Raw genomic sequence first — 24,006 nt, 5'->3', positions numbered from 1 at the left:
AATAATAATAATAGTAAAGAAAGTGTTCTTTAGTGTTTAAAAAAGATAGTAACAATATTAATAACATTGTCGAGTTTTCAATGTAAATTAAAATATACAATTTTAATCAAATTTAAAAGAACATTTTTTTTTAATAATGGTAAAATTCCAGAATATACTTGTGTTTTTAAATTTTAAACATTTTATATGCAATTAAAAATTTTTTTTAAGTTAAACAAAAAAACAACAAGGCTTATAAAAATTCTTTTCATGCTTTAATCTTGGGAACTAAAAGCCTGAGGTGTCTACACACCCTACAAAACCGTTTGAGGGTTGGAATCTTTTATAAATTTATAATACACTCTACAGAGCTTATGTACAAGCCCATTCTATTTGTTTCCATTTACATTACATTTTGCATATTAAAAATATTATTTAAAAATGTACATTAACTATATCAACAGAATATAAAAGTATTCAAATATATATAGAACTATTAATTCCTGAATTATCAAGTCGTTGATAATCGTAATATTGGACAATTGGACTGTCTGACCTCGACATTTACCGATTCATGATCTATGAAATTAATGACTACATTTTGGCATTAAAACAAAAAATTTTTAATTAAGAAAACTTTATGGAAATGTTCTAATATATTATCATTTAAGTATGTTTAAGTATTTTTACTTTCGAAAAAATTTTTTTTAACAAGATGAATTTATTGTTAGAAAAAATGCATCGGCAGCGAGATAAAATTTTAACCAATTATCATCACCATGAAAAGATAAAAATTCTCACATCTCACTTTCAGTTCTTTATCGTTTTTTATTGTATAAAAAAGTTCTTTGTTCGTTACATATTCGTTGGTGTCATGATATCTTTATCTAGTGATTGTCTACAATTGACAACAGATAACAAATTAAATTATACCACGTTGATTCGATTACTTTAGTTAATTCATTTTTTCCTTCTTAATAAATTACTCAAATATATTTAATTTAATAATTATGAACGATTATGCTATAGACATGTAATTCAGTTAAATATTTGCAACAAAGTTGGAAAGAAAGGTCAAATGCAGTTTTTTTAAGGAAGTAGTAAAAATATTTAATTAGATTAATATAATAATTTTATTATAATTGCTGACAGTTCAATTATAATATTGTTTTATACAGAAAAAATAATTATTATTGATCGTCATTAGATTCGTTTTCTCCACTTTGACCATTTGAAGAATCTTCACTGCTTTCATCGCCGGTTTCACCTTCACTGTTATCGTCGCTGGTTTCATTTGATCTTGCATCCGGATCATCCATATCATCGTCTTCAAACCAATATTGGTCATCTGTTATACTCAATTTCATAGTCATATAATTTGAACTATAAATTTCCAGTTTTACAGACATTATATCATCTTCATCCGTGCTATTTGGTAAGTTCGAAAAATTGCCGCCTTCGAAAGAAAATACTGATTTTTGAGTCAGTAGCGACTGAAAAACGATAAATATTTCAATTGTTTATCCAAATTGTTTATCAAGTTTTTAGAAAATAATCACTTGGATGTTTACAATATTAAACATCACAAATAAACTGTAGCAGTTTTGTAGATGAATATTTAAACGCTTTTTGCCGTTTACTAAAATGCTGTAGTTTGTTCATGGTATTCAAAATTATAAACACTTAAGTGTTTTATTATTAAACACTTTAAGCGTTTCATTACTCAACACTTAAATGTTTCTTAAGTGTTTCAATATCGTATATGAAGATAATTAAAAAGTGTACATTTTTTTTTAATATATATAAATGTTACAAAGTAAAGTTTCTTAATTAGTCAATTATGAAATGAAATAATTAAAGGTTTTTTTTCATACCCCATCCAGTGGGCAAACTGGATCGTTTTTAATACCCAAAACCAGTGCTACAATGGCTGCCACAGTTCCATCAGGATCTGCTAAATTTGCATTACATAATGATGTTTCTCCATCAGCTGCTATATTGTAATTTTCATCAATGTATATGTACCCAATCTATAATAAATGTTACTTTTGAACTATTGAAACTATAAGTTAAGTTAATTTTCAATATATTAAAATATCCTTTTAAAGTGAGAAAAACTAAATTCATTTCATACATACCGGAAGATCTTGTTCATCTTCACTTGAAATGTCAAAAGTAACTTTGTACTCATAAACCCCTTCGTATTTAAAATCGTCGTCGTATTCTTCATAGTCTTGCTGTTCAATAATTACAGGGCTACCTTCATCTGATGTAAGGAGAGTATCAACTGTGATGACGTATGATTCCACCTGGTATAAAAAGTATTATAAATCACAATTAAATGATTAAATCGATCAGCTGAATAGAAAATTCGTCAGTAAAAACTCAATGGACCTGGATAAATGCAATATTGCATAGTAAAAATAGAGATATTAATCCTCTCATCATAACTATTGGTGGATTCGTGAATAATTCCAAGTTAAATGTGACTTAGTTTCTCACTTAATGAAATTTTAAACTACGTAATTTGCTTTTTTGAAACATATCATTTTCTTATTTATTCTTATCACAAAGTCATTACAATTGTCGTTATTTTACGTTTTCTTTAACTGCAAAAATTAAGTATTTAAATAATTATTTTTATCGTTTTTCGTAGAGTGTTCATGATAATCAAGTAGGCAACTATTTATATAACATATTCCAAATTGTATCAATGTTTGTAATTGAATTTGTTGTTGCCGAGTAATATATTTCATCAATGTTTTTTCTTAATTACCATAGAATAAATGAATAAACTCACTAAAACCACTCATAACATATAGTATTTCATAAAAATTCATTCTTTATTTTTGTGTAAAAGATTGGAATGTCAAATAACAATTATTTTAAATGTTTTCTTGTTAGATAATTCTTTAATTTGGAAATTGTTGTTTAAAAAGTTTCAACACAGTAATTCATGTTTAGTACATAAAGTTTTTGTTAAATCAACCGGAAGTAGAATTTTATCTATTTTAATCAATTTTTATTAAGATAGATTCTTTTTACATACTTTAGTATGAATAGTGTAAATTTTCACTTTTAATATTTAAAATTCATTTCATCCTCATACTCTTCTTTTATCGCAATCTCTAATAGTTTATGTCAATGTTCTACAATTATCAGAAATACACATTGCACACTAACTACTATATTGTATAGTATTAATACTAAAGAAATCTATTTTCTATTAAACAAAAGTGTTATATTTTTAAAGACTTTAATTACTTTAACCATTAATATTATTTTAGAAAAATTTCTTTTTAGAGTCATTTATATTCTCTTGTATTTAATTCATTATACCTATCATTTGTTAAAAAATTCATAAGCTCCACTATTCTGAAAAACTACAGAAAAAATGTACATTTATTCATTTTACATAGTAGTCACAAAGTATTTTTATTAATTTTTGTATAAAATAAGGAAATATTTATTATATCGTCTCAAAAAATTACTTACTGATGACTAGTATTTAAACAGTAACTATTCATTGATTACCAATGTCACATTTACCACTGAATGAATTATTAATCTGCTTGAAATGAGTAATCAGTGATCGCTCATTTCATTTTTACTGATTTATTTTTAGAGAATATTTTATCCTGTATATTGAAAATTATATTTTCAACAAATTCAACACGGTTTAAAAAAAATTTTTCAATTTTCTCTTAAAAAAATTAATTAAAATTTATTTGAATTTTTCAGTTAAATTTGAGTATTTTTATTGGTGTGATTAAGAACTTTGCTATTAGTAAATATTAACTGATATTCAGAGTAATTAAATTTGTTTTATTTTGCCGTCAATGAAGATGCAATATAAAAATCAAATGTGCAATTTTAAGAAATAAAACGTTGTTTACGTTTATTATATACTGTTTTTTTATGATTATGTAGTTTCAGCAGTCAACTAGTATCATAGTTATGAAAAATATGCGTATTAACTGATTCATTCATTCTAAATGGTTACCGAATGTGAGTACCAGATAAGAACTAAAAAAATAAGATGTTCGTCGTCAGGACACAAAGTGCGCCTAGATCCTTTTTTAAATCATATAATTGTATAATTTTTATTAACTCCCCAGTGGGAAGTTATAGTAATGGGTCCGGTTTGGCGAATCCTCAATTTTGACATATCTCCACGTTTTAAGGTCCCCAGAGTAGAATACGACCGTTTTCCAGTGGACGTCTGTGTGTGTGTGTGTGTGTGTACGTATTCGTACGTATAGGTATGTATGTGTTCGTACGTATATTCGGATTTATTTTTCGCCTTGATCATCTCGAGAACAAAAAATGATATCAAAGGCATACCAATTGCATTCGACGTAAAAGCTAAATCTTATCGTTCTTTCCACTAGGAAGTTAGTTGTATGGACCTTTCAGGTCGCACCCAGACCACCGAAGAGCACTGATATTTTTTTGAAGCAGTTATAGTCATTATTTAAAGTTTGAAATACAATAATTAAAAACAATCAGGTTGAAAAAAGTTGAATCCATGATAAAATCAAAGTCAAGAACACGTTATAAAATTCAATGCATTGTATTTAATTATTTATGATCACACCATTCTTAATTTTTGCAATCGGAAAATCCGAATTTTTATTTATTTAGGTAGAATTTTTTTATAGGAACCCATTGAATTTGTTCCAATGAATGTATAATGTATGGCTCTTTTCTAATTTCGAGAAATGGCATTCCAGAGTTTCTTCTTTTATTCAAGTCTAAAAAATCTACTTTACAAATTCTAGAATTTTTTGAATAAATCATGTCACTGCTTCCAGTGAAGTCGGAATATGTTATCTAGATATATAATATTGGTTATTCAAACTCTTACTATTGACTATAAGTAAATATGAGAATAATGAAAATATTTATTTTTCTATGAGCTCAATTAAAAAATAATTGTACTTATTAGCTATCGAAGTATTACCTTTGAAACTTAAATAACTCATTGATTTAATTATAATTTATGGATGCATAAAGAACAAAATATTTGAATTCAAGAGACCATTTGAATAGGTATCTTCAACATATAAACTTCTTTTGAAATTGTTTTTTTATTCATTTTATATAATAATTGTCTAATTAATTACAATCGATCTCTATGTTTATTTGAACTATTGACAACTATTTTCACATAAACTTCAAAAGTAATTATTATTATAGCTCCAAATAAAAAAAAAACAAACGAATGAATATAAATTATGACAGTAAACTAAAAACAAAAAGCGAACTTTGAATTCATAATTTTCAATCAACTTATTAATTACAATCAACATTATTTCTTCACAATCAATACATTTTCAATGACCCTGATATTAAATCTCATTTTGAGATTTCCATTTGTACATTGAAATCGGACTTAATATTTAATTTTACTGAAGTTCGATATAAATCATCAAAAAGATTTCCGAATTCACCTTGATCTACAGCAAATAAACTTTCCTGACTGTATGAACCCTAATAAGAACAGAAATAAACTTACTTGATTTGCTGAAAGATTGAACTAAAAAGCATCAAGAGTATAAGCATTAATTATATCTTAAGAGTAAATTAATTCATGATTTCATTTTACCGCCTTTATCGGACATGGAGGATCATTAGCAATACCAAGTGATTGAGATAATACTGTAGCCACAGTACCATCAAAGTCATCACGATCCGCGCTACATATAGTAGTGGTTCCTTCAGCCACTAAATCTGGATATGAATCGACATTACTGTAATATTCAAACGATATCTAGAAGAATAATTAATGGAGTAATCAGCTGAATAATCAATTTATGAGTTTGTAATCTAGTAAATAATATTGAATTTCAATACTTACAGGCATGTCATTGTCTTTAGTAATATCTTTACCGATATTAATTGTATAGTTGGTAACAATAGTATCAAATTTTGTACTCATCAATTCTTGACTTCCTGTGATTTGGATTATACTATTAGGTGGAGGTGTCAATTTATTAACTTGAATAACATATGATTCTCCCTAAAAAAAACACATTTTTGAAACTTTTTCATTGCTATTTTTACTTTGAACAAACAAAAAACATGAATTATGGTAATAAATTTATTAGTAGATTGAATGAAATATTTACTTGATTAAATATACAAACACAAAGGATCAGGCCAAATAATTGTATCATTTTAACAAATAAAATGAATCAACACTTATACATCACACAATATTCTTTGCGATATTTTTGTTCTTAGTCAACTACAATTTTTTACAACGCTTATCTTGAGGAAACTATAATTGTTAGAGTAATAAGTTAATTATTTAACTGCGTTAAAATATAAAGTGTTTTTACAATCAACCTCCTCGTTTTTAGCGGACATAATATTTATATACATAAACATATTAAATATAAAATACAATAAGTAACAATCGGTTTATTACTTGTACTTAACTTATTAAATAATAATAATACAAGGTAACAATTTTTATTCTCTGCTGTTCTTAAAAATAGTCTTCTATTGCAACTCTTAGTAATGAAGTAATCAAGTTGAGCTTTTTACTTTTTCAAATGTGTTCAATGATTTTATTATCTTTGTTTACATAGAACGTAATCAATAAAGTAGTTATTCTAAAGCTTACATAAAATTTGTAATATCTTTATATAACATCTTTTTTCCCGAAAAATACCAGTAGACATTTTGATTGTTGTAAAAAGTATAAAAAGTGGAGGAGACTGTAATATACTTGAACTGTAAATGATTTAATTCATAGATATTAAATAAAATGTTTTTTGGTGTATTATACATTTCATTTTTCATTATTTTATCAAGATAGAGAAACATGAATAGTACATGTTATTATCTTTTATAGATCCTCAACTATGTTTTATTATCACATATTAATATTAATATCAATTATTTGCAAATAAGGCAAACAATGAAAGAGTAAGCACATAAAATATAACATTTTTTCATGCAAACTTTGATCGTGAAATGTAGGATAGACAAACTTTATACAAGACTCAAGCACATCACTCAACAAACTATTACAAAATATCACTTTGTATAACTAGATTGGTTATTATTACACTAAAAAACTTTTTCAACTTATTGATAAACAGCACACCTAGTTAAATGTAAATAAATAGGAAATTGAAAACTAGATGTATCAATAAAAAATGAAATTCGTTTCCTTTTCCAGAATTAAGTTTCCAGAGTAAAGATAAATCACTGTTCATCTCCTTTTTGCTTTTTTATAGCTGAAGCTAGACAACAAGCTAATATTATACCAGCAACCTAGATTATAAAGATAATATTTTGTTAGTCAAATCACAAAAAACATTAAATATTTATTTTATTTAAAAAACTTTCTAAATGATAATGAAAATAGTAAAACTTACTTCAATAAATGCTATTCCAATTCCAATACCAATTAATAATTTAGAATTACTATGAAGATTTTTCACCAATATTTTCAAACAACCATCTTTATGAGTATTAACTTTTAGACATGGGTCAATCCCATCACAACATGATACTGGATATGTATCTTCTGCTAAAACACCATTCCAATCATCTGCAGAATCTACCCCACAGCATTTTAACTGTTATAGATTATCAATTAGTCAATTTCATTCTTAATTGTTTACTCAATCAAGTCAAATATGAAAAGAAAAATCATTCGAATGCCAAACCTCTGTTTGAAAATTATCCCAATTTTTTTTAACTTCGTCCTTGGTGTAATCATTTAACGAACTTTTTAACCCAGTTTTTAATGTATCGCTTAATGTATCTTTCAAAACAGCACTCGCTATTCCGATTGCCATCTCGACTATGAAGATTAAAATTAAGGCTATACCAAACTATGGATTAACAGAAAAAAATATTGATTAATATAACAAAGCATTAACATTGACCTTATTATTATATGCTACTTTACACCTTGAACTTTGTTAATATTTGCACAAAAATAAAATTAAAATAAAACAAGACATTAAAAGAATTTATTTATTAAATAAACAAAACATGTGTACTCACCGCTATAAGTAAACAGGAACTTTCTCTGATAGCTCCCCAACACCCTAAGAAAGCGATGAAGAAAATGATAAATCCAGTAATGATCAATACCACTGCTGTAGCTAACATTTTGTCATCGGAAAATTGATTCAATTCATTTGATTTGACAACAACAACTATTCCTACCACAATTAAAATAATTCCAGTAATCTAAAAATAATATAAATATTTATTTTTCACAAATTCTTTTCAATATGCTTCCTGCAGAATTCACATAGAAACATTTAAATAAACTTCTCTTCACCGAAAAAATAAAGTTGAAGATGAAAAGTAAATATTTGATTGTTGTCATTCCACATCCCTCCATGATGCTGTTTCCTTATTATGTTATTATCAACACATACAAAAAAGTTAATAATATATTAATTATTCAAATAGTAAATTTACAATATGTTAAATTGTTAATGTGATAGAGTGTTTAATTCAAGAAAGACGGTGGATTAATGTTACTCAAACATACTTGGTAAAAGACATTCCAGGACAATATTGAAAATGTGGGGGGTTTCCAGGTGCCAATAGGTCAACTCTTAACTATAATTGTGTATAATCCTAGTTGCCATAGTTACAAAAGGACATCATGACTATTTCATAAAAAATATAACGAGACAAGCAAAAAAGTAGACTACGCACAGAAGATAATGAAAACTAAATGTAAAAATGACCAGTCATAGGCTGTAAGCTTCTAGCAGTCGATGCTTGCATGTTCTCACGCGAACATAATTTATCCTACTGGATCTACATTTTCAATCTATTGTGCAAAGGTCGCTTTACTCAAATAAACGAAGATTTTATTAGTTTGTTATAGAAAAATGTTATTTGATTGGATTCATATTACGTTAATAATAATTTATACATAATTGAATGCTTAAATTTATTGAATTAGTCAAAATTTTAATTATTTTGTATAAAAGATGTTCAATTATGAGAACAATAGAGCATCAGAATAGATTAACGTACACTCATTACCTTTCCTTTTTTTTTATAAATTATAATTACCCCAAAAATTTCTTCAATTGTTGATGATTATGAGCTTTATTTAGCGATAAAAACATTACCTGAGTGCTTGAAAAATTTTAATAATTAAATGTTTAAAAATTTGATGATTATTTGTAATTAAATAATAACAAAATCACTTTTAAATAGACAGTACTTTTTGAAAAAGAGAACGTTATGACTTTTAGTGAGAATTTTTAGTTAAAATAAATTTAAGAGAATAACATTTGTTTTCAAAAAGTTGATACGAATTTTTAAAATTGAACTTGGTTGGTAATATAGTATAAATTAAATTATATATTTTTTCAATAGATGGCTCAACGTCTGAGATTGGTCTGCATTATCGACTAAGGTACCCCCGCAGGGAGCCTTCTCATCGCAACAAAAATAATTATTAGAATTATTTTTTACTTATATTATTAATTAATTTAAAAGAAAATTTTGTTAGTTAGTGATGATGGCACGACCAAAGTACAAAACATCAACTTCTGGAGTATGCGCTGATTGTGGAGCCCTTGGTGAGTGGAATAATATATTATTAAATCATTTAAAATTCCACATTGAATAAATGATATATTTTTTTACCCTATTATTCCTAAAAATATTCTTTTATGAGTCGACTCTCTCTGAATGCTACTGAATTCAATAAAGTATGATTTTATCCATTTTTTTACTTTTATTCATTAATATCATCAATTTTGAAAATAAATTGCTATTGATATACAATTATTGGAACAATAGCATAAAATTATTGACTATTCAGTCAAATTTTTTGTCAACTTAATGTCGAAGCTTCATATGATATGGTTGATTACAGAGCCAGGATGGGCTTCCGTTAATAGAGCTATTCTGCTTTGCGATGAATGCTGCAGCATACATAGAAGCCTTGGAAGACATGTTTCACATATCAAATCTCTACACAAAGGACATTGGAATCCTCATTTACTAGCAGTGAGTTAAAATATGCTCATCACTTCCAATGAAAGACTTTTCTTTATTGAAAATTCATTTAATTTTTGCTAGATGGTTCATACTTTACATGACAATGGAGCCAATAGTATATGGGAGCATTCTCTCTTAGATCCAAGTAATTCCAAAGTCAACAGAAAAAAGCCACAACCAAAGGATCCTTTATAGTGAGCAGAATTTTTTCATTCCTTGAAAAAAAATCTTTTTATATTAGTATTTTTAACTTATATTGCTTCCTTTAGTCCTATAAAAGCAGATTTCATACGAGCAAAACATCAACAATTAACCTTCGTACTACGACAAAGCAAGGATGAGTCATGCAGTGAAGAAGAACTCAGTAAACAGTTGCACAGTAGCGTAAGAACTGCTAATTTAGAGACATCTCTTCGTCTACTAGTGCAAGGAGGAAATCCAAATTATTTTTATAAGGAAAAAGGTACAACTCCTCTCCATGTAGCAGCTAGAGCTGGTCAAGCTCTACAACTAGAGTTACTCATTGCCAACGGTGGTAATCCTAATTTGATTGATGCTAATGGACACATACCTGCTGAAATTGCTCGGTAATGAATCATTTTAAAATTTAAATCAATATTAAAGTTAAAAAAAGTGAAATATATCAATGAGTTATTTTAAAATATTTTTTTATCTTCTAGAATAACAGGCCATCTAGAGTTAGCTGAAAGACTGATCGAATGCATGTACGAAGTCACCGACAGATTAACCTATTTCCTGTGCTCTCGGAAGCCAGATCACCGGACCACCGAGCATCTCATTATTCCCGAGTTAACTGACACACTAGAGAGAAATGAATTAACTAACGAAGCACGTAGTCGTCTCCAAATGCTCCCAAACAACTTACTAGAGGAATTGACAATGGATGTTTACGATGAAGTAGACCGTAGAGAGACTGAAGCTGGTTAGTATTAAACTTATTCTAATTCATCGTTTGGTTAATTCAATTTTAATTAATTAATAACAATAAATTATTGATTGATAAATGTTTAAAATGGTTCAATGTATCTTTTTATCGTTGTTACTATGAAAAGTTATGAAGTCGAGTTTTCGTAGTTTAAATGTTATAAAAAGTATATATGATTACTAGAGCAAACTTAATCTTTTGCCGTCATCATCGTCATCATTATTCTTTTATTTTATTCTTCATTAATGTGCATGATTGTTTTCCATTTTTATTATGCTACAAAGGAAGGGTGAGTAGAATTCTTTACGGTAGAATAGATAGTAGTATTAATTAAATAGAACATAATTTTTAATAGAACTAATTTTTTTACTTTATTTCATAAATACTCATCAAAAGTATTATTAATGTTTCTTTAGTAGAGTATTTTGGTACTTTTATAATTTTTAAGAAATTTATTATATTTTTGTTTATTTATTTTTTCCCCTTAAATACGTGATACCAGTTTGGCTATCAAGCACTACACTTCCTGAAAGGAGCACCGCAGTTCCTTTTCTTCCAGTTAATCCATATCTTTCATCAACTCGCAACCAAGGAAGACAAAAACTCGCAAGATTTACGCCACAGGAGTTTGCTACGCTGATTGTGGATATTCTTACTGAAGCAGCTCGTCGACATATGCAGGCTAACTGTACTCCACTACAAGGTAGATTTTTAGTATAAAAATCATTTAAAACCTTCAAATGCTCCAAAATTCATTAAAAAGCAAAGTAATTCAAAAGATATTCCAAAACACTGGATTATTTTTTATTTTCAATTAGCCAATCAATTAAAGGTGATTTTTTTGTTGATTTTATATTACATACGCTTTAAAAGTTTGAATATGACTAGATTTTTTTGAATTTATTAAAAAACTTTTTAATTAATGTTTCGTCACTACAACGCAATTCTATAGAAAGAATGAGGATAAAATACTTTTACTGACTATAATAAATATGAACTTGTTATATTATTTATGGCTATTCTTGGTAATGCTTTTCTTGGTATCGCTTTTTAATGGATTTTAATATTTGAAGAGTTTTGTTCATGACAGTTATATAATATCATCAACTCATCATTTATCTGATAGATCCTATTATAGAAGCTTTGAGAAAAGAACGTCCAATTAAAAATTGTGGGTCCCAGACTTCCGATGATGAACCTCTATATGACAGTGTAGCATCAGACGATGATTACATGACACTAGGAGTAGACAACAATAATCACCTATCAGAATTCAACATTGACAATGAGGTAAAAAGTTAATTAGGTATTTTATTCTAGAGCATCGGATTACGTAAGAGAACGTAATAACTTAGTATTGAGTAGAGTAATTGTAGAATAACGATGACAATTATAGAATACTGTTTGATCAATATGTATGTAATGTGAGTTTACTTATTGACATGGAATGAAAAAGTGTAATGTGATAGAAAAATCGCAAATTTTGTGATTATCACTCGTTAAAGGTATCAGGAAAACAGCAAATAAGGAAACGGCTTAGCACGTGGCTCTTCTGTAGACAATGTTTTTAGGCAAGTGCAATAGACTTTAGGTGTTATTACTCATGCATGCACATATATTAATTCAGGAACTAATATTAATTTTTATTTCGTTAACTTAGTAGAGAAATATTTATAATTTTTCCTATTCACTGACCACATTCACTACCACTACCAAAACATCAGAGTCCTGCAGTAAGGCTTAATTAAACCATTTGTATTTTTTTTTATGAACTTTTATTTATTTGCTTGCTTTTTTTTTGTACCCTAGAAAACACTAGTCTCTACAGGAAAGGGCATTTCTCCCATCGTCCAAGCACTTAAAAAACAGCTCAATATTTCTGAAGCTACAATTAAAAATTTAAATGAAGAAATACGGACTTTCCAACAAACCATAGAGCAGCTCACTTTGGAAAACCGCCAGTTGAAAAATGCCATGGAAGCATACATGAAGCCAAAATTTCCTCATTCATATGACATTGTGAATGGCCATGCCAGCGGGGAACAAGAGTCAACGCCGGAGCCAGTATCAGTTGCAGATAATAAATCATCATTACCACGTGGGAATCAAAGACCTGCGTCGATGTATGAAACACGAGAAGGCTTGAAGAAAACAGGACCATGGACAATGTCAATTGTTCAAGTAAAATTTTTATCTAACATCTGTTAATTTTTTTGTTCCTGTGAATATAATGAATTGTCAATGTTCTTTTTAAAAGGCAAAACGAGATGATGAAATCTCTTGTCGACCAAATACAACCCAAAATGTCTGGGAGTGTCAAATAAGTCGCCCATCTAATGATGAAGTAACTCGACGAACAGAGCAAGTTACCAAAAGAATCCAAGAGCTTTGGATGGCTATGCAGGATCCTAGTCATAGAGAAGTATTTGTGCCATGTGCAGAAAGAATTCGTATTGCTGTAACCGATTTAACTGCCATATTTTCCCAAGTAATTGTTTATCAAATATTTACTAATTTAAAAAAATGTCAGTATTGGTTATTTATCTTTTTCATTCACTACAGAGTTCACTTGATGAAAACATTCGTACAGCTTTAAGACAACTCAACGGTAATACTGGAAGGCTACAAGCTGAATGTGCAGGTCTTCAGCGTTGTTCAAATGACACTGAGCATACGGATCGTTGTCTACAACAAGTGCGATCGTGTGCTTATGATATTGCCAAAGCTACAAAGCTCCTGGTAACACATTTTCAAATATCGTAGTGTAATTTTCATCACAAAATCATGTAAAAACCAATTCAAGAACCATTAAGCATGCTCGTTATAATTGATATTATTATTATTATATACATTTAGTTAAATTATTATTCTCGATTTATTCAAAGAATAATATCATTTAATTATCGAAATCGAAAAGCAGAAAGTATTTACACAAAAAAGTATATTAAAAATTTTATCAAAGATTTATTTAATATTAAACAATATAATTTTATCATCTTACCATCTTCGGAAAAATATAGAGACTGAGTAGCCTATAATGAAATATATTTTTGATTTCTTTTTACCAAGTGCAATTAATAAAGAGAATAATAATTCATTTTTTTTTAAATTATATATATTTTTGTGAGTGTCATTAAATTTTAATTATTGTCATGTTTTATCTTATGCAAATGTTCCTTACTAAAAATACGCTAAATATATACCTGAATATGTAAACTTAAAATTAATTAGTTTTTCTACATAATCAAGTTAAAATATTTAAGTTATTGAACAATTAATATTATTGTTATATTAAATTCATATGTACAGTTACCTTCATTAATGAAAAACATAAAATTTACTGTATTTTTTTTCTTATTAAAACAAATGAAAATAACAAATGAAGTACTTTCAAAATGATTACTTTAACCTCTCGTTATTAAGATATTTCTAATTAATTATACAAAATGACTGATGAAAAATTAAAGAAAACTATTGCAGCTCCAACATTTCATACATATTCATTGTGTAAGCAATCTGATATGCCCGAAGAAGACATGAAGCCAGAAGTTTTGGAATTATGCGTCACGGCTACGGAAAAATATGTAAATAATCATGAACACGCAGCAAAAATGATAAAAGAAACGCTTGATAGGAAATTTGGACCACCTTTTCAAGTAATTGTAGGTGAATCTTATGGATTTTCAATCATTTATCAAGAAAAAACTTTGCTTTACATGTTTACTGGTGGCAATATTGCTATCCTTATTTGGCGAACAGTGATAAAATAATATTTACTACAAATAATTGACAATTTTTTTCAATAAAGTAAAAGATAATTTATTAATGCATTAAATACATATTACTGTACATTTATAATATTTATATTCATTTATGTATTAATAAAGATCATTATATATTTTATAAAATCCTGAGCAATTTCTCCAAATGACTGTATTCTTATGCTCGATGATAGTTGCATTAATCTTTGGTAAGTATTATCACATCGGCAAATAAAATAGTATATTTATATCTATATGTTGTCACAAACATCATGTATAATATACATTCATGATTAACATGCAAATACTCATTATAAAATAAAATACTGAATGGTACAAATAATACTGAAAACACATTTGCACTCAATTGCCATAATAAATGTTCAAGTTATGCAGATTTCCATATACAAATAGCTAGATTTCCTGCACAGTACATATATAATAAATGTTTTAGCTGATAAGTAATTTCAAAACCATATCCTTCGCCAACAACAGTGTGCCAAGAAGCTCCAAATTTCTTATCCATCGTCTCTTTAATCATTCGCGATACGCTTTCGTAGTTGTCAGCATATTTCTCTGCTGCTGTGACACATAACTCCATAACTTCTTGTTTCATTTCATCCGACATATCACATTTCTGAAAATGTTTACTTGAGTTATTAATATATTTCATTCATAATAAATTATAATACCATTAATAAAATAAAAACTCTATTGTATTATAATTATTGTGGTAGTATCAATATTATAAAGAGTGAATTTTTTAATTCAAAAAATCAACCTTATATTAATTCGATAAAAATATTTACTTACTCTACATAATGGGTAAGTGTGAAGAATTTTGACAACATCGTCCTTTTTGACCTCAGTCATGTTAAATGTAAATATTTTTAATATTGTTGATTAGTGACGAGAAATACAAACTGTTACTTGAGTAAAATGATGCTTAAAATATGTTTGGGATGGAATATGATGAGTACAAAAGGGCAAAATAACAATGTACTTAGTGGGCTACTCTATTGTCTAATTCATAACAACTTACCAAACAAACCATGCGCACTGCACATGGTGTGACTCACCCTGACTCGCCCAAAGAGTGAACGAGCAAAGAATTGTGTGTATGTACAATAATTAATTACATTAACAGCTGAATCTTGGTAAAGTTGTAGTCCATTTTACCAATGCAGTTTTCTATTATCAAAACATACGTTTGTACATAGATTATTTCTTGGTTTAATTGTTCTTTTATTTTATTGTAAATCATTAATATTTTTTAAAGCAATAATTAGCAATAATGGCATCAAGATTTAGTGGAGCTCTTCAAATAACAAATTTAGATGACTTTATTACACCTTCACAGGTGAGGTTATAAATGAATATCGAGAAAAGTCAATGATATTGATAAATAAATTTACATATATTGGATAATAACAACTCCATTCTGGAATTTTAGGAATGTATAAAACCTGTTGATTATAAAAAATCTACGACCACAACTGGAGCCAAAATAAAAATAAAAGACGATAAAGAGTATGTAAATATCAATCAGGTAAATTATAATAAATAAATAATACTACGAAAAATTGTAATTCAATGATTTTATTGTATAGAAGATACCAGAAAAATTAGAAAAGGTTGAAATAACTCTTGCTGATTGTCTAGCCTGTAGTGGTTGCATTACATCAGCAGAAAGTGTTTTGGTGTCACAACAGAATCAAGATGAACTTTTACGTGTTTTTCATGAAAAAAAGAACCATGAAAGTTCAAATGAAAGTGCAAAATTCATTGTTGTTAGTCTATCAGTCCAACCAATTTTATCTATTGCTGAAAGATATAACTTAGATCCTGAAGACACTACTTTAAGGTTGGCTGGATATTTTAAAGAACTTGGAGCTGATATGGTATTAGATATGACTGTAGCTGATGATCTAGCTCTTCTAGAAAGTGCTAAAGAGTTTGTCAAAAGGTATAATCAATCTCAAGAAGGTCAAGAGAAACAAATACCTATGTTAGCATCAGCATGTCCTGGTTGGATTTGCTATGCTGAAAAAACTCATGGAAATTTTATTCTGCCTTACATCAGTACTACAAAATCTCCTCAACAAATAATGGGATCTTTAGTTAAATATCATCTGGCAAAGATGAAAAATCTCTCTGCTGAAAACATTTATCACATTACGTTAATGCCATGCTATGATAAAAAACTAGAAGCATATAGAGAAGATTTTCATAATCAACTAATAAATACTAGGGATGTTGATTGTGTTATAACTTCCAGTAAGTATCAAAAACTTTTTAGTTAATTTATTACCAATTTGATTGATGTCCTTCAATTGATATATTAATACATAAATATTAATTACAGTTGAATTAGAACAGATGTTAGAATATGAAAATAAAAATTTACAAAACATTGATCCACAAAAAATTGATTATCCTTTTGGAATTCTCGAATTAAACTCTGTATCAAGAAATGTTTGGGGACATGAAGGATCAGGTTCAGGTGGATATGCACATTTCATTCTAAACTACGCTGCTAGAAACATCTTTGGGATGTCGGATATAAAATTACAATTCAAAAATTTAAAGAATCCTGACTTTAAAGAAGCTGTTCTAGAAAGAAATGGACAAATTCTTCTGCATTTTGCTATAGCTAATGGCTTCAGAAATATTCAAAATCTCGTTCAAAAATTAAAAAGAAACAAATGTACTTATCATTATGTTGAAATTATGGCTTGTCCAGCAGGTTAAGTAGCTATTATCAACTAATTTACAGTAAGAATATTTTTAATAATTAAATTATAACATTTAAATTATCATTTAAATCAGGATGTTTAAATGGAGGAGCCCAAATAAGATCACAAAATGGACTTCAATCGCGTCAACTAGCTTCAACATTAGAATCAAAGTATCAAAATCTTCCAATAATTGAGCCTGAAAGCAACATTGTTGTAAAAACATTGTATGATAGTTGGCTTGATGGTGAAGATTCAGAAAAGGCTTTTAAATATCTTTATACTCAGTATCATGAAATAGAAAAAATGAATATTGCATTGACAATGAAATGGTGAGACATAGTGTTTTATTTATAATTTAAGCTGTAAATGGATCCATATTAATAATTGATTTAATTACATAGAATAAAAATAAACTTTACAAAAAAATATATAAATATTTTAATAACCATAGAGATAATAATAAGTGTTGAAATAAATAACAAATATTCTTAATTTAAAATAAATAATGTTGAATAACAAGCAAAGCGTATAAAACTTTTGAAACTTTACTTATTAAACACATAATATATTGAATCTAATAATTTTTTTTTATATCAAACGATATATAATGTAATGGTTTTGACTTGAGATAAAATACAAAAGCACATCACGACTTTTAATTTTACAATGTGTATTTACATATCGATTGGAAATTTTATTTGCGTTATGTTAAATTTCATCTATAACATTTTTTATAAATTATCTAGAGCTTTGGTTTTTATCTTCATTTTGTTCATTATTTTCTTTATTTTTAGACTCAGAACAGTCTAGGTCTAGATCACTTGCAAGATCTTCAATGTATCGAATTTTTTCATCACTTTGGTCCTCAATATACAGACTATTTTCATCCTCCAGGCATTTGTTGCATTTATTTTTTTTTATTAGCCAATCTTGGCTACTAGCAACATCATGTGAAACAACGAGAAACAATTCTTTCTCTTTACTCTGTATCTGATCCTTTAAGTACATTAATAATTCTTCATTTTTTCCAATTAATAGCGGAGAATCTAATTTTGAATCTAAGTTGTAAAAAGTATCATGAATTTTCCTGAGAGCTATCCAGTGTCTCTTCTTAAGTGGCAATAATACAAATCCTAATTTATATTCAGTAGGGACATTGAGGATAAACCCATCAATGTTGTCTAAGCAAAGAGTATTTAAATCTCTGTAAACGATTATAATCAACTTTTAGTGAATTATTGTAACTATAAATAAAGGTAATTAGCAATTATATACCTGCGCTTATCAAACCAAATAGCTTCACAGCCTTTTTTTTGTAAAGCAGCCATAATGACATTAATATCATAATTTCCAAGTCCAAGTAAGGATTTATGAGGATTAATCCATACATCTGGACTCAATCCGTAGCAGATTTGATCTAATTCTTGTTTACTAAAACCTCTCTCTTGAAATAAATTGTTTAAAGCATGCAAAGCACACAACTCCTTCACCTGCAATAGCATAAAGCATCATAATAATGAATACCAAAAAAATATTGTGTTTTTGCAATTAATAATAAATTGAATTTTTTTATAAGACGTATACCTGTCTTTCATGATATATCGCTCCTGTCATATCTGTTTCTAAACTTAATACAACCATTACGATAACTACATAATTTGCACTATTTGTAGAGAAAAAAAAAATTTATGACGATTTAATATACGTTTAATGCCAATAAATAATGAGAGTATTCCTAACGAAGGTTATTTCCTAGATATTGATATGTAAATACACTTTTTCTTTGATAAAAAAGCTAAGTTTGTGTACGTTAGTTACGTGGGTTCAAGTTTTTGTTGCTATTTTCACGTTGATTTAAATGTTGTAGCAGTCAAGAAGTATTAATTCACGGTTAATTTCAAGTAAAAATCTCCGTGACAGTAGCTGATTATTCTCTGTACTGAAGCGGATAAGGATGAAAGTCTGTCAAGTTACTTACTAAACAAGCATATGTGTATTTTTTCCGTGAATCACACATATGTGACCTAGTAAATGACGAAATAATTGGTAATTATTAAATATATTCCAAGTAAGTAACTAAAACATAATTTTAGATTTATTATTTGACAAAGTTATATCTATTATTCAAGTTATTGATAAAGAATAATGATAACGTTCATACAAATTCACTGAAATACTGATGTTTATTTTTAATTCGTCTGTTGTCTCTCATCAATCAGATAAATATCGAATGATGATTTTTAATATATATTTACTAATATTGTCCTTGGAAAAATATAAATATTTATTCTATTTTTATGATGGCTTTTTTCGAACTTGTTGTTACAGATGATCATTTAAACTTCCTGAAATAATAAAAAATACGTTGACGGCACTTTTTTGACAAGCTCCTATAGAGGATGTAGCTTCAAGACCTGTAATTTACTTATCTATGGTGATATTTGATAATTCTAAACGGTGTCAGTGATTAACTTTTGAAGACAATAAGTAAATTACTTACTTGCTTCATAAACTGATGACTAAAGCTTAAGATTAAGTCAAGATTACATTTAAATTAAATAAAGTAAAAGTATTTTCATCAAGATGTCTGTTGCATCTCCTTCATCACCGGTTCAAATGATTAACCAGGAAAAACTCTCTTCAGAAATAACAGATTACTCGAGCATCAGAGGAAAGGTAAAAAACAATCATTTTTATATTATTGTATAATGAATAAAAATTTCAACAACTAATTAATTATAGGATGTTCTTGTCAGTCCATCTGAACATCAATATGAACTGCTATTGAAAAAATTAAAGGAACGAATCGATGATGGTGGTAGTGAAACAATATTTAATATTGGAATGGGAGAAGGTAATCATTTCTAATTTATGAAATGTTTATGTGATATTGGAAAAATAGTTTCTATCCAATATTAATATCAGAATTAATTTATAAACAGATGGATCAGAAGAAGGCCTTAAACCAGATGAATATGAAGCTTCAATAGCTACTTTACAGTCATTGGCGGCAACTCTAGAAGCTGATTGTGTTCTACTTCGACAGAGTAAAGTGGACCAAGGTTTAACAGGCCAATACCTGGTGCGAAAACGGCTAAATCAGCAGGATTTCTTGGAGATTAGAGTAGCAGTTGTGGGTAATGTGGATGCTGGAAAATCAACATTATTAGGGGTTTTAACACATGGAGAACTTGATAATGGACGAGGGCTTGCCAGGCAAAGACTTTTTAGACATAAGCATGAAGCTGAGACAGGCCGAACTAGTTCGGTTGGAAATGATATTTTAGGATTTGACAGCATTGGTAAAATTTCTTAAAAAATAAATACTAATTGAAAAATACTATAGGAATGACTTGAACTAATTATTAAAAATTTTTTACAGGTAATGTAGTGAACAAACCGGAACATGGATCTTTAGATTGGGTTAAAATATGTGAAAAATCTTCGAAAGTTATAACTTTTATTGACCTAGCTGGTCATGAACGGTATTTAAAAACAACAGTTTTTGGAATGACAGGACATGCTCCCGATTTTGGTGAATACATATTAAATGTATAAAATTAAATGGTAATTATAATTATTTTTATGTTGATTACTATTGTTTTAGGAATGTTAATGGTGGGAGCTAATGCAGGAATAGTTGGAATGACTAAAGAACATTTAGGTCTTGCTTTAGCACTATCAGTACCAGTTTTTGTGGTCGTTACTAAAATAGATATGTGTCCGCAAAACATTTTACAAGAAAATCTGAGACTGTTAATTCGTATCCTTAAATCACCGGGTTGCAGAAAAGTACCTGTGACTGTAAAAACTCCTGATGACGTTGTAGTTAGTGCTACGAATTTTGTCTCTGAAAGATTATGTCCAATATTTCAAGTTTCAAATGTCACAGGAGAAAATCTAAATTTGCTCAAAATGTTTTTAAATTTATTAACGGCACGAATAACAAGCCATGATGATGAACCTGCTGAATATCAAATCGATGATACTTATTCCGTGCCTGTAAGTTGTCAAAAATTAATTAAATTCAAAATCATTTTCATGTTAATAATAGAAAAAAAATTTTATTTATTATTTTTAGGGAGTTGGAACAGTGGTATCTGGTACAACATTAAAAGGTGTTATAAAACTCAATGATATCCTTTTATTAGGTCCAGATCCTCTGGGTCATTTTACTCCAATCACTGTTAAAAGTATTCATCGAAAGCGAATGCCAGTAACGGAAGTGAGAGGTGGCCAGACTGCGAGTTTTGCTTTAAAGAAAATAAAACGATCTCAAATACGCAAAGGAATGGTGATGGTATCACCGTCATTGAACCCTCAAGCATGCTGGGAATTTGAAGGAGAAATTTTAGTATTACATCATCCGACCACAATCAGTTCCCGTTATCAAGCTATGGTTCACTGCGGCAGCATTCGACAGACAGCTTCGATACTTTCTATGTCTCAAGATTGTCTACGAACCGGCGATAAAGCATTGGTTCATTTTAGATTTATTAAGCATCCAGAATATATTAAACCTGGACAACGAATGGTGTTTAGAGAGGGTCGTACTAAAGCAGTAGGAAACGTTGTAAGATTAATTCCACATTCAAGCACCACAAACTCACATAGTTCACGTTCTGGGAAACAGCAAAATAAAAATCAGCAAGCTCGAGGATCTACTTCCGCATATGTAAGTTAGCTCTAAAAGGATTGATGGGGAGGGTATAGTTAAAATGACTTTAATTATAGGTGGCAGACAATGAAATAAGTGAAGCAGTAGCTGCTTCAAAGCGTGAAAACTTGCCGCAAAAATTAATGTCTGGTCCAATGAGTAAAAGAGGGAAAGGTCGAATAAATAATCGATCGCATAGTGGTATAACTACTACTGTTCAGCCACTCGCAGAGCAAAATCCCCCAACTTCAACTTAAAAAAAAAGAAAATTTAATGTACAGATTATATAAGTACTAACTTCCATCTTTTTATTTTGACCGTTAAAATTTTGTTTGTTTAAAAGAGAAATTACTTACGCTAGCTCTGGTAAAAGTTTTCATAACACAAAAAAAGAAAAATATAAATAATCATATGTATATGCACCAATCTAAAATAAAATTTATTCATCATTAATAACCAGTGATGGATAATTGAAATATGTATTTTCTCAAATCATAAATTTATTAATTAAAAGTATAGTTTTAATTTGGCATAACTACAATTGATAATTGAGTCTATTTTTTTTTCATTTCTTCTTTTGCATTTTCAATGCTACTTTTGACATTTTGTGCAAATTTCTGAGCAATGTTTTTTAATTGAATAGCAAATTCTTTCGGATCTGATGGTAATTTATGGGTTTCGGTAATCGAACCAGCTCGCGACAACAAGTATACAACAAATTGTGCAGCTCTTCGCATTGGCCTAGAGTCTGCCAACTTGGAGATAAGTCTTTCATTGTTCATTAAATATCGCAATAAAAACCGTAACATTATTAATCACAGATATAAATTTAATTGAGGAAATGTGAAATATTAATTTTTAGGTATTTCAAAACTACACATATTTCGATACTTCAGCAACAATTCACGTTTTAACCGAAGTTGCTTTCTGAGAGTCTCTAACTTCTGAAGCTGTTCTTCTTTGCTGTATTCTATACCTGGTAATCGTTTTATCTGTAAATAATATCAATTATTAGATCTTTTTCGATTATATTTATTCAATTTTTTTTACCTGTGCTCTAACTGAATCAAATTTTTTTTGAAGCTCTAATATTTTTTGGCTTGTATCTTGAGACTCCTTTGCCTTTTGCGTTGTATCAAAAGGATCTTTTTCTACACTAACAATAAAATATTATTTTGAAAAAACTTTATAGAGCTATTATAAAATTACATTAGTAACGTATAGGTTATGTCAATAACATATAGATTAATGTGAAAATTTATCATCAAATTCATCTAAGTTTATGGCTATAACAAACCTTCTGATTATTTCATATATTAGAGGTAAAATTTCGATGTCTAAATCATCAACAGTAAATTGATTGCACGAGGTTGTATCATCAGATAATTCGGATATTTCCATTATAATGCAATTGAAAGTATTATTTATTAATGTATAATAATACACTTCATTCCTAAAAATATTTTAATGCACCAAATTTTTGTGTTTTTTCACAATACCTTAAAATTGTAATTTAATTTATTGCAGAAATAAATGATGTAGGTCTAACACTAGGTCACTAAAATAAATATTTGTTAACAATAGACTTGATTGCAATACATGTCATTACATGCTGCTTTTATTTGAGATCAAACAATCAAAAAGTTGTAACTCGCTTTAAAGATGGCGTTACCTCATTATTTTAATATTGGCGCCAAAACACAACACATGCTTTAGAATTTTTTATTGTTAACTCAAAAGTTTATACTTATAAATATTGTTTTAAATATATTTAATTATTTTATAAATAACGATATTTATCTGTTTTTCTCAATTCAAAGTAAAAATGTTCGATAAAGTAAAAATTTTGTTTTTTTCAGTCAAGAATAAAATTTTGTTATTAAAAATTTTAGTTGTTAAGTTCTTAAAATAAAAGACAAGAGC

At 28.2% G+C, this 24,006-nt stretch overlaps 10 protein-coding genes across 12 annotated transcripts; 4 read left to right on the top strand and 6 right to left on the bottom strand.

Moving 5' to 3' along the window:
• Positions 1–1,088: 1,088 nt before the first annotated feature.
• On the bottom strand, positions 1,089–2,502 carry LOC118073638 (uncharacterized). Its single transcript, XM_035094267.1, has 4 exons — positions 2,374–2,502; positions 2,118–2,288; positions 1,854–2,009; positions 1,089–1,472 (listed from the first exon to the last, which is right to left on the bottom strand). The coding sequence occupies exons 1-4, from the start codon at positions 2,425–2,427 to the stop codon at positions 1,170–1,172; spliced, it is 684 nt and encodes a 227-aa protein (XP_034950158.1). The 5' UTR covers positions 2,428–2,502; the 3' UTR covers positions 1,089–1,169.
• A 2,548-nt stretch (positions 2,503–5,050) lies between these two features.
• LOC118073654 (uncharacterized) lies at positions 5,051–6,362 on the bottom strand. The gene is made up of 4 exons (XM_035094304.1): positions 6,111–6,362; positions 5,840–6,001; positions 5,588–5,752; positions 5,051–5,472 (listed from the first exon to the last, which is right to left on the bottom strand). Exons 1-4 carry the CDS (start codon positions 6,156–6,158, stop codon positions 5,338–5,340), a joined length of 510 nt encoding a protein of 169 aa, XP_034950195.1. The 5' UTR covers positions 6,159–6,362; the 3' UTR covers positions 5,051–5,337.
• Positions 6,363–7,197: 835 nt separating this feature from the next.
• LOC118073738 (CD63 antigen-like) lies at positions 7,198–8,514 on the bottom strand. Its single transcript, XM_035094442.1, has 5 exons — positions 8,291–8,514; positions 8,008–8,196; positions 7,665–7,832; positions 7,371–7,574; positions 7,198–7,266 (listed from the first exon to the last, which is right to left on the bottom strand). Exons 1-5 carry the CDS (start codon positions 8,351–8,353, stop codon positions 7,198–7,200), a joined length of 693 nt encoding a protein of 230 aa, XP_034950333.1. The 5' UTR covers positions 8,354–8,514.
• An 880-nt stretch (positions 8,515–9,394) lies between these two features.
• Positions 9,395–14,029, top strand: Git (ARF GTPase-activating protein GIT1). The gene is made up of 10 exons (XM_035094374.1): positions 9,395–9,557; positions 9,857–9,990; positions 10,063–10,175; positions 10,251–10,568; positions 10,662–10,924; positions 11,430–11,630; positions 12,054–12,217; positions 12,737–13,108; positions 13,185–13,415; positions 13,490–14,029. The coding sequence occupies exons 1-10, from the start codon at positions 9,494–9,496 to the stop codon at positions 13,688–13,690; spliced, it is 2,061 nt and encodes a 686-aa protein (XP_034950265.1). The 5' UTR covers positions 9,395–9,493; the 3' UTR covers positions 13,691–14,029.
• Positions 14,030–14,373: 344 nt separating this feature from the next.
• On the top strand, positions 14,374–14,697 carry LOC118073737 (dynein light chain 4, axonemal-like). Its single transcript, XM_035094441.1, has one exon. It carries the CDS (start codon positions 14,374–14,376, stop codon positions 14,695–14,697), a length of 324 nt encoding a protein of 107 aa, XP_034950332.1.
• Positions 14,698–14,726: 29 nt separating this feature from the next.
• On the bottom strand, positions 14,727–16,034 carry LOC118073629 (dynein light chain 4, axonemal-like). 2 transcript variants are annotated; one of them, XM_035094250.1, is made up of 2 exons: positions 15,731–16,034; positions 14,727–15,325 (listed from the first exon to the last, which is right to left on the bottom strand). In XM_035094250.1, exons 1-2 carry the CDS (start codon positions 15,740–15,742, stop codon positions 15,077–15,079), a joined length of 261 nt encoding a protein of 86 aa, XP_034950141.1. In that variant the 5' UTR covers positions 15,743–16,034; the 3' UTR covers positions 14,727–15,076. The 2 variants fall into 2 exon arrangements, with proteins under 2 accessions (XP_034950141.1, XP_034950140.1); XM_035094249.1 differs by having other exon boundaries at positions 14,736–15,325; positions 15,502–16,006.
• Positions 15,820–17,881, top strand: LOC118073623 (probable cytosolic Fe-S cluster assembly factor AGAP009023). The gene is made up of 5 exons (XM_035094243.1): positions 15,820–16,048; positions 16,142–16,237; positions 16,299–16,965; positions 17,054–17,434; positions 17,518–17,881. Exons 1-5 carry the CDS (start codon positions 15,983–15,985, stop codon positions 17,757–17,759), a joined length of 1,452 nt encoding a protein of 483 aa, XP_034950134.1. The 5' UTR covers positions 15,820–15,982; the 3' UTR covers positions 17,760–17,881.
• Positions 17,882–18,011: 130 nt separating this feature from the next.
• On the bottom strand, positions 18,012–19,268 carry LOC118073626 (josephin-2-like). The gene is made up of 3 exons (XM_035094247.1): positions 19,011–19,268; positions 18,702–18,916; positions 18,012–18,630 (listed from the first exon to the last, which is right to left on the bottom strand). The coding sequence occupies exons 1-3, from the start codon at positions 19,065–19,067 to the stop codon at positions 18,165–18,167; spliced, it is 738 nt and encodes a 245-aa protein (XP_034950138.1). The 5' UTR covers positions 19,068–19,268; the 3' UTR covers positions 18,012–18,164.
• Positions 19,269–19,346: 78 nt separating this feature from the next.
• GTPBP1 (GTP-binding protein 1) lies at positions 19,347–22,898 on the top strand. 2 transcript variants are annotated; one of them, XM_035094240.1, is made up of 8 exons: positions 19,347–19,494; positions 19,755–20,102; positions 20,169–20,280; positions 20,369–20,728; positions 20,809–20,961; positions 21,034–21,428; positions 21,508–22,101; positions 22,161–22,898. In XM_035094240.1, the coding sequence occupies exons 2-8, from the start codon at positions 20,010–20,012 to the stop codon at positions 22,338–22,340; spliced, it is 1,887 nt and encodes a 628-aa protein (XP_034950131.1). In that variant the 5' UTR covers positions 19,347–19,494; positions 19,755–20,009; the 3' UTR covers positions 22,341–22,898. The 2 variants fall into 2 exon arrangements, with proteins under 2 accessions (XP_034950131.1, XP_034950132.1); XM_035094241.1 differs by having other exon boundaries at positions 19,370–19,472.
• On the bottom strand, positions 22,788–23,576 carry MED9 (mediator complex subunit 9). The gene is made up of 3 exons (XM_035094248.1): positions 23,381–23,576; positions 23,134–23,239; positions 22,788–23,075 (listed from the first exon to the last, which is right to left on the bottom strand). The coding sequence occupies exons 1-3, from the start codon at positions 23,482–23,484 to the stop codon at positions 22,935–22,937; spliced, it is 351 nt and encodes a 116-aa protein (XP_034950139.1). The 5' UTR covers positions 23,485–23,576; the 3' UTR covers positions 22,788–22,934.
• Between the last annotated feature and the right edge of the window lie 430 nt (positions 23,577–24,006).

Source organism: Chelonus insularis, unplaced genomic scaffold (genome assembly GCF_013357705.1).
Source record: "Chelonus insularis isolate UGA/USDA-ARS -01 unplaced genomic scaffold, ASM1335770v1 scaffold_362_pilon, whole genome shotgun sequence".
Lineage (NCBI taxonomy): Eukaryota > Metazoa > Arthropoda > Insecta > Hymenoptera > Braconidae > Chelonus > Chelonus insularis.
Note: the sequence above shows the minus strand (reverse complement) of the source record. Positions and strands in the feature narration are given on the sequence as shown.

Excerpts from the sequence above, each read along its gene's own strand:
- LOC118073738 (XM_035094442.1), bottom strand. The coding sequence starts at position 8,353 with ATGGAGGGATGTGGAATGACAACAATCAAATATTTACTTTTCATCTTC. Across the intron at positions 8,197-8,290 it reads TCTTCAACTTTATTTTTTCG|ATTACTGGAATTATTTTAAT; the intron begins GTGAAGAGAAGT and ends TATTATTTTTAG. Across the intron at positions 7,575-7,664 it reads GGGATAATTTTCAAACAGAG|TTAAAATGCTGTGGGGTAGA; the intron begins GTTTGGCATTCG and ends AATCTATAACAG.
- LOC118073737 (XM_035094441.1), top strand. The coding sequence starts at position 14,374 with ATGACTGATGAAAAATTAAAGAAAACTATTGCAGCTCCAACATTTCAT.
- GTPBP1 (XM_035094240.1), top strand. The coding sequence starts at position 20,010 with ATGTCTGTTGCATCTCCTTCATCACCGGTTCAAATGATTAACCAGGAA. Across the intron at positions 20,281-20,368 it reads TAATATTGGAATGGGAGAAG|ATGGATCAGAAGAAGGCCTT; the intron begins GTAATCATTTCT and ends ATTTATAAACAG. Across the intron at positions 20,729-20,808 it reads TTTAGGATTTGACAGCATTG|GTAATGTAGTGAACAAACCG; the intron begins GTAAAATTTCTT and ends AATTTTTTACAG.
- LOC118073626 (XM_035094247.1), bottom strand. The coding sequence starts at position 19,067 with ATGGTTGTATTAAGTTTAGAAACAGATATGACAGGAGCGATATATCAT. Across the intron at positions 18,917-19,010 it reads CGATATATCATGAAAGACAG|GTGAAGGAGTTGTGTGCTTT; the intron begins GTATACGTCTTA and ends ATGCTATTGCAG. Across the intron at positions 18,631-18,701 it reads ATTTGGTTTGATAAGCGCAG|AGATTTAAATACTCTTTGCT; the intron begins GTATATAATTGC and ends AATCGTTTACAG.
- LOC118073623 (XM_035094243.1), top strand. The coding sequence starts at position 15,983 with ATGGCATCAAGATTTAGTGGAGCTCTTCAAATAACAAATTTAGATGAC. Across the intron at positions 16,049-16,141 it reads ACTTTATTACACCTTCACAG|GAATGTATAAAACCTGTTGA; the intron begins GTGAGGTTATAA and ends CTGGAATTTTAG. Across the intron at positions 17,435-17,517 it reads AATTATGGCTTGTCCAGCAG|GATGTTTAAATGGAGGAGCC; the intron begins GTTAAGTAGCTA and ends CATTTAAATCAG.
- LOC118073654 (XM_035094304.1), bottom strand. The coding sequence starts at position 6,158 with ATGATACAATTATTTGGCCTGATCCTTTGTGTTTGTATATTTAATCAA. Across the intron at positions 6,002-6,110 it reads GTGTTTGTATATTTAATCAA|GGAGAATCATATGTTATTCA; the intron begins GTAAATATTTCA and ends TGTTTTTTTTAG. Across the intron at positions 5,473-5,587 it reads CTCCATGTCCGATAAAGGCG|GGTTCATACAGTCAGGAAAG; the intron begins GTAAAATGAAAT and ends TGTTCTTATTAG.
- LOC118073638 (XM_035094267.1), bottom strand. The coding sequence starts at position 2,427 with ATGATGAGAGGATTAATATCTCTATTTTTACTATGCAATATTGCATTT. Across the intron at positions 2,289-2,373 it reads GCAATATTGCATTTATCCAG|GTGGAATCATACGTCATCAC; the intron begins GTCCATTGAGTT and ends TTTTTATACCAG. Across the intron at positions 1,473-1,853 it reads CAGTTTGCCCACTGGATGGG|TCGCTACTGACTCAAAAATC; the intron begins GTATGAAAAAAA and ends ATCGTTTTTCAG.
- LOC118073629 (XM_035094249.1), bottom strand. The coding sequence starts at position 15,561 with ATGACTGAGGTCAAAAAGGACGATGTTGTCAAAATTCTTCACACTTAC. Across the intron at positions 15,326-15,501 it reads ACACTTACCCATTATGTAGA|AAATGTGATATGTCGGATGA; the intron begins GTAAGTAAATAT and ends AAACATTTTCAG.
- MED9 (XM_035094248.1), bottom strand. The coding sequence starts at position 23,484 with ATGGAAATATCCGAATTATCTGATGATACAACCTCGTGCAATCAATTT. Across the intron at positions 23,240-23,380 it reads ATATATGAAATAATCAGAAG|TGTAGAAAAAGATCCTTTTG; the intron begins GTTTGTTATAGC and ends TTTTATTGTTAG. Across the intron at positions 23,076-23,133 it reads TTGATTCAGTTAGAGCACAG|ATAAAACGATTACCAGGTAT; the intron begins GTAAAAAAAATT and ends TATTATTTACAG.
- Git (XM_035094374.1), top strand. The coding sequence starts at position 9,494 with ATGATGGCACGACCAAAGTACAAAACATCAACTTCTGGAGTATGCGCT. Across the intron at positions 9,991-10,062 it reads GGAATCCTCATTTACTAGCA|ATGGTTCATACTTTACATGA; the intron begins GTGAGTTAAAAT and ends AATTTTTGCTAG. Across the intron at positions 11,631-12,053 it reads TAACTGTACTCCACTACAAG|ATCCTATTATAGAAGCTTTG; the intron begins GTAGATTTTTAG and ends TTTATCTGATAG.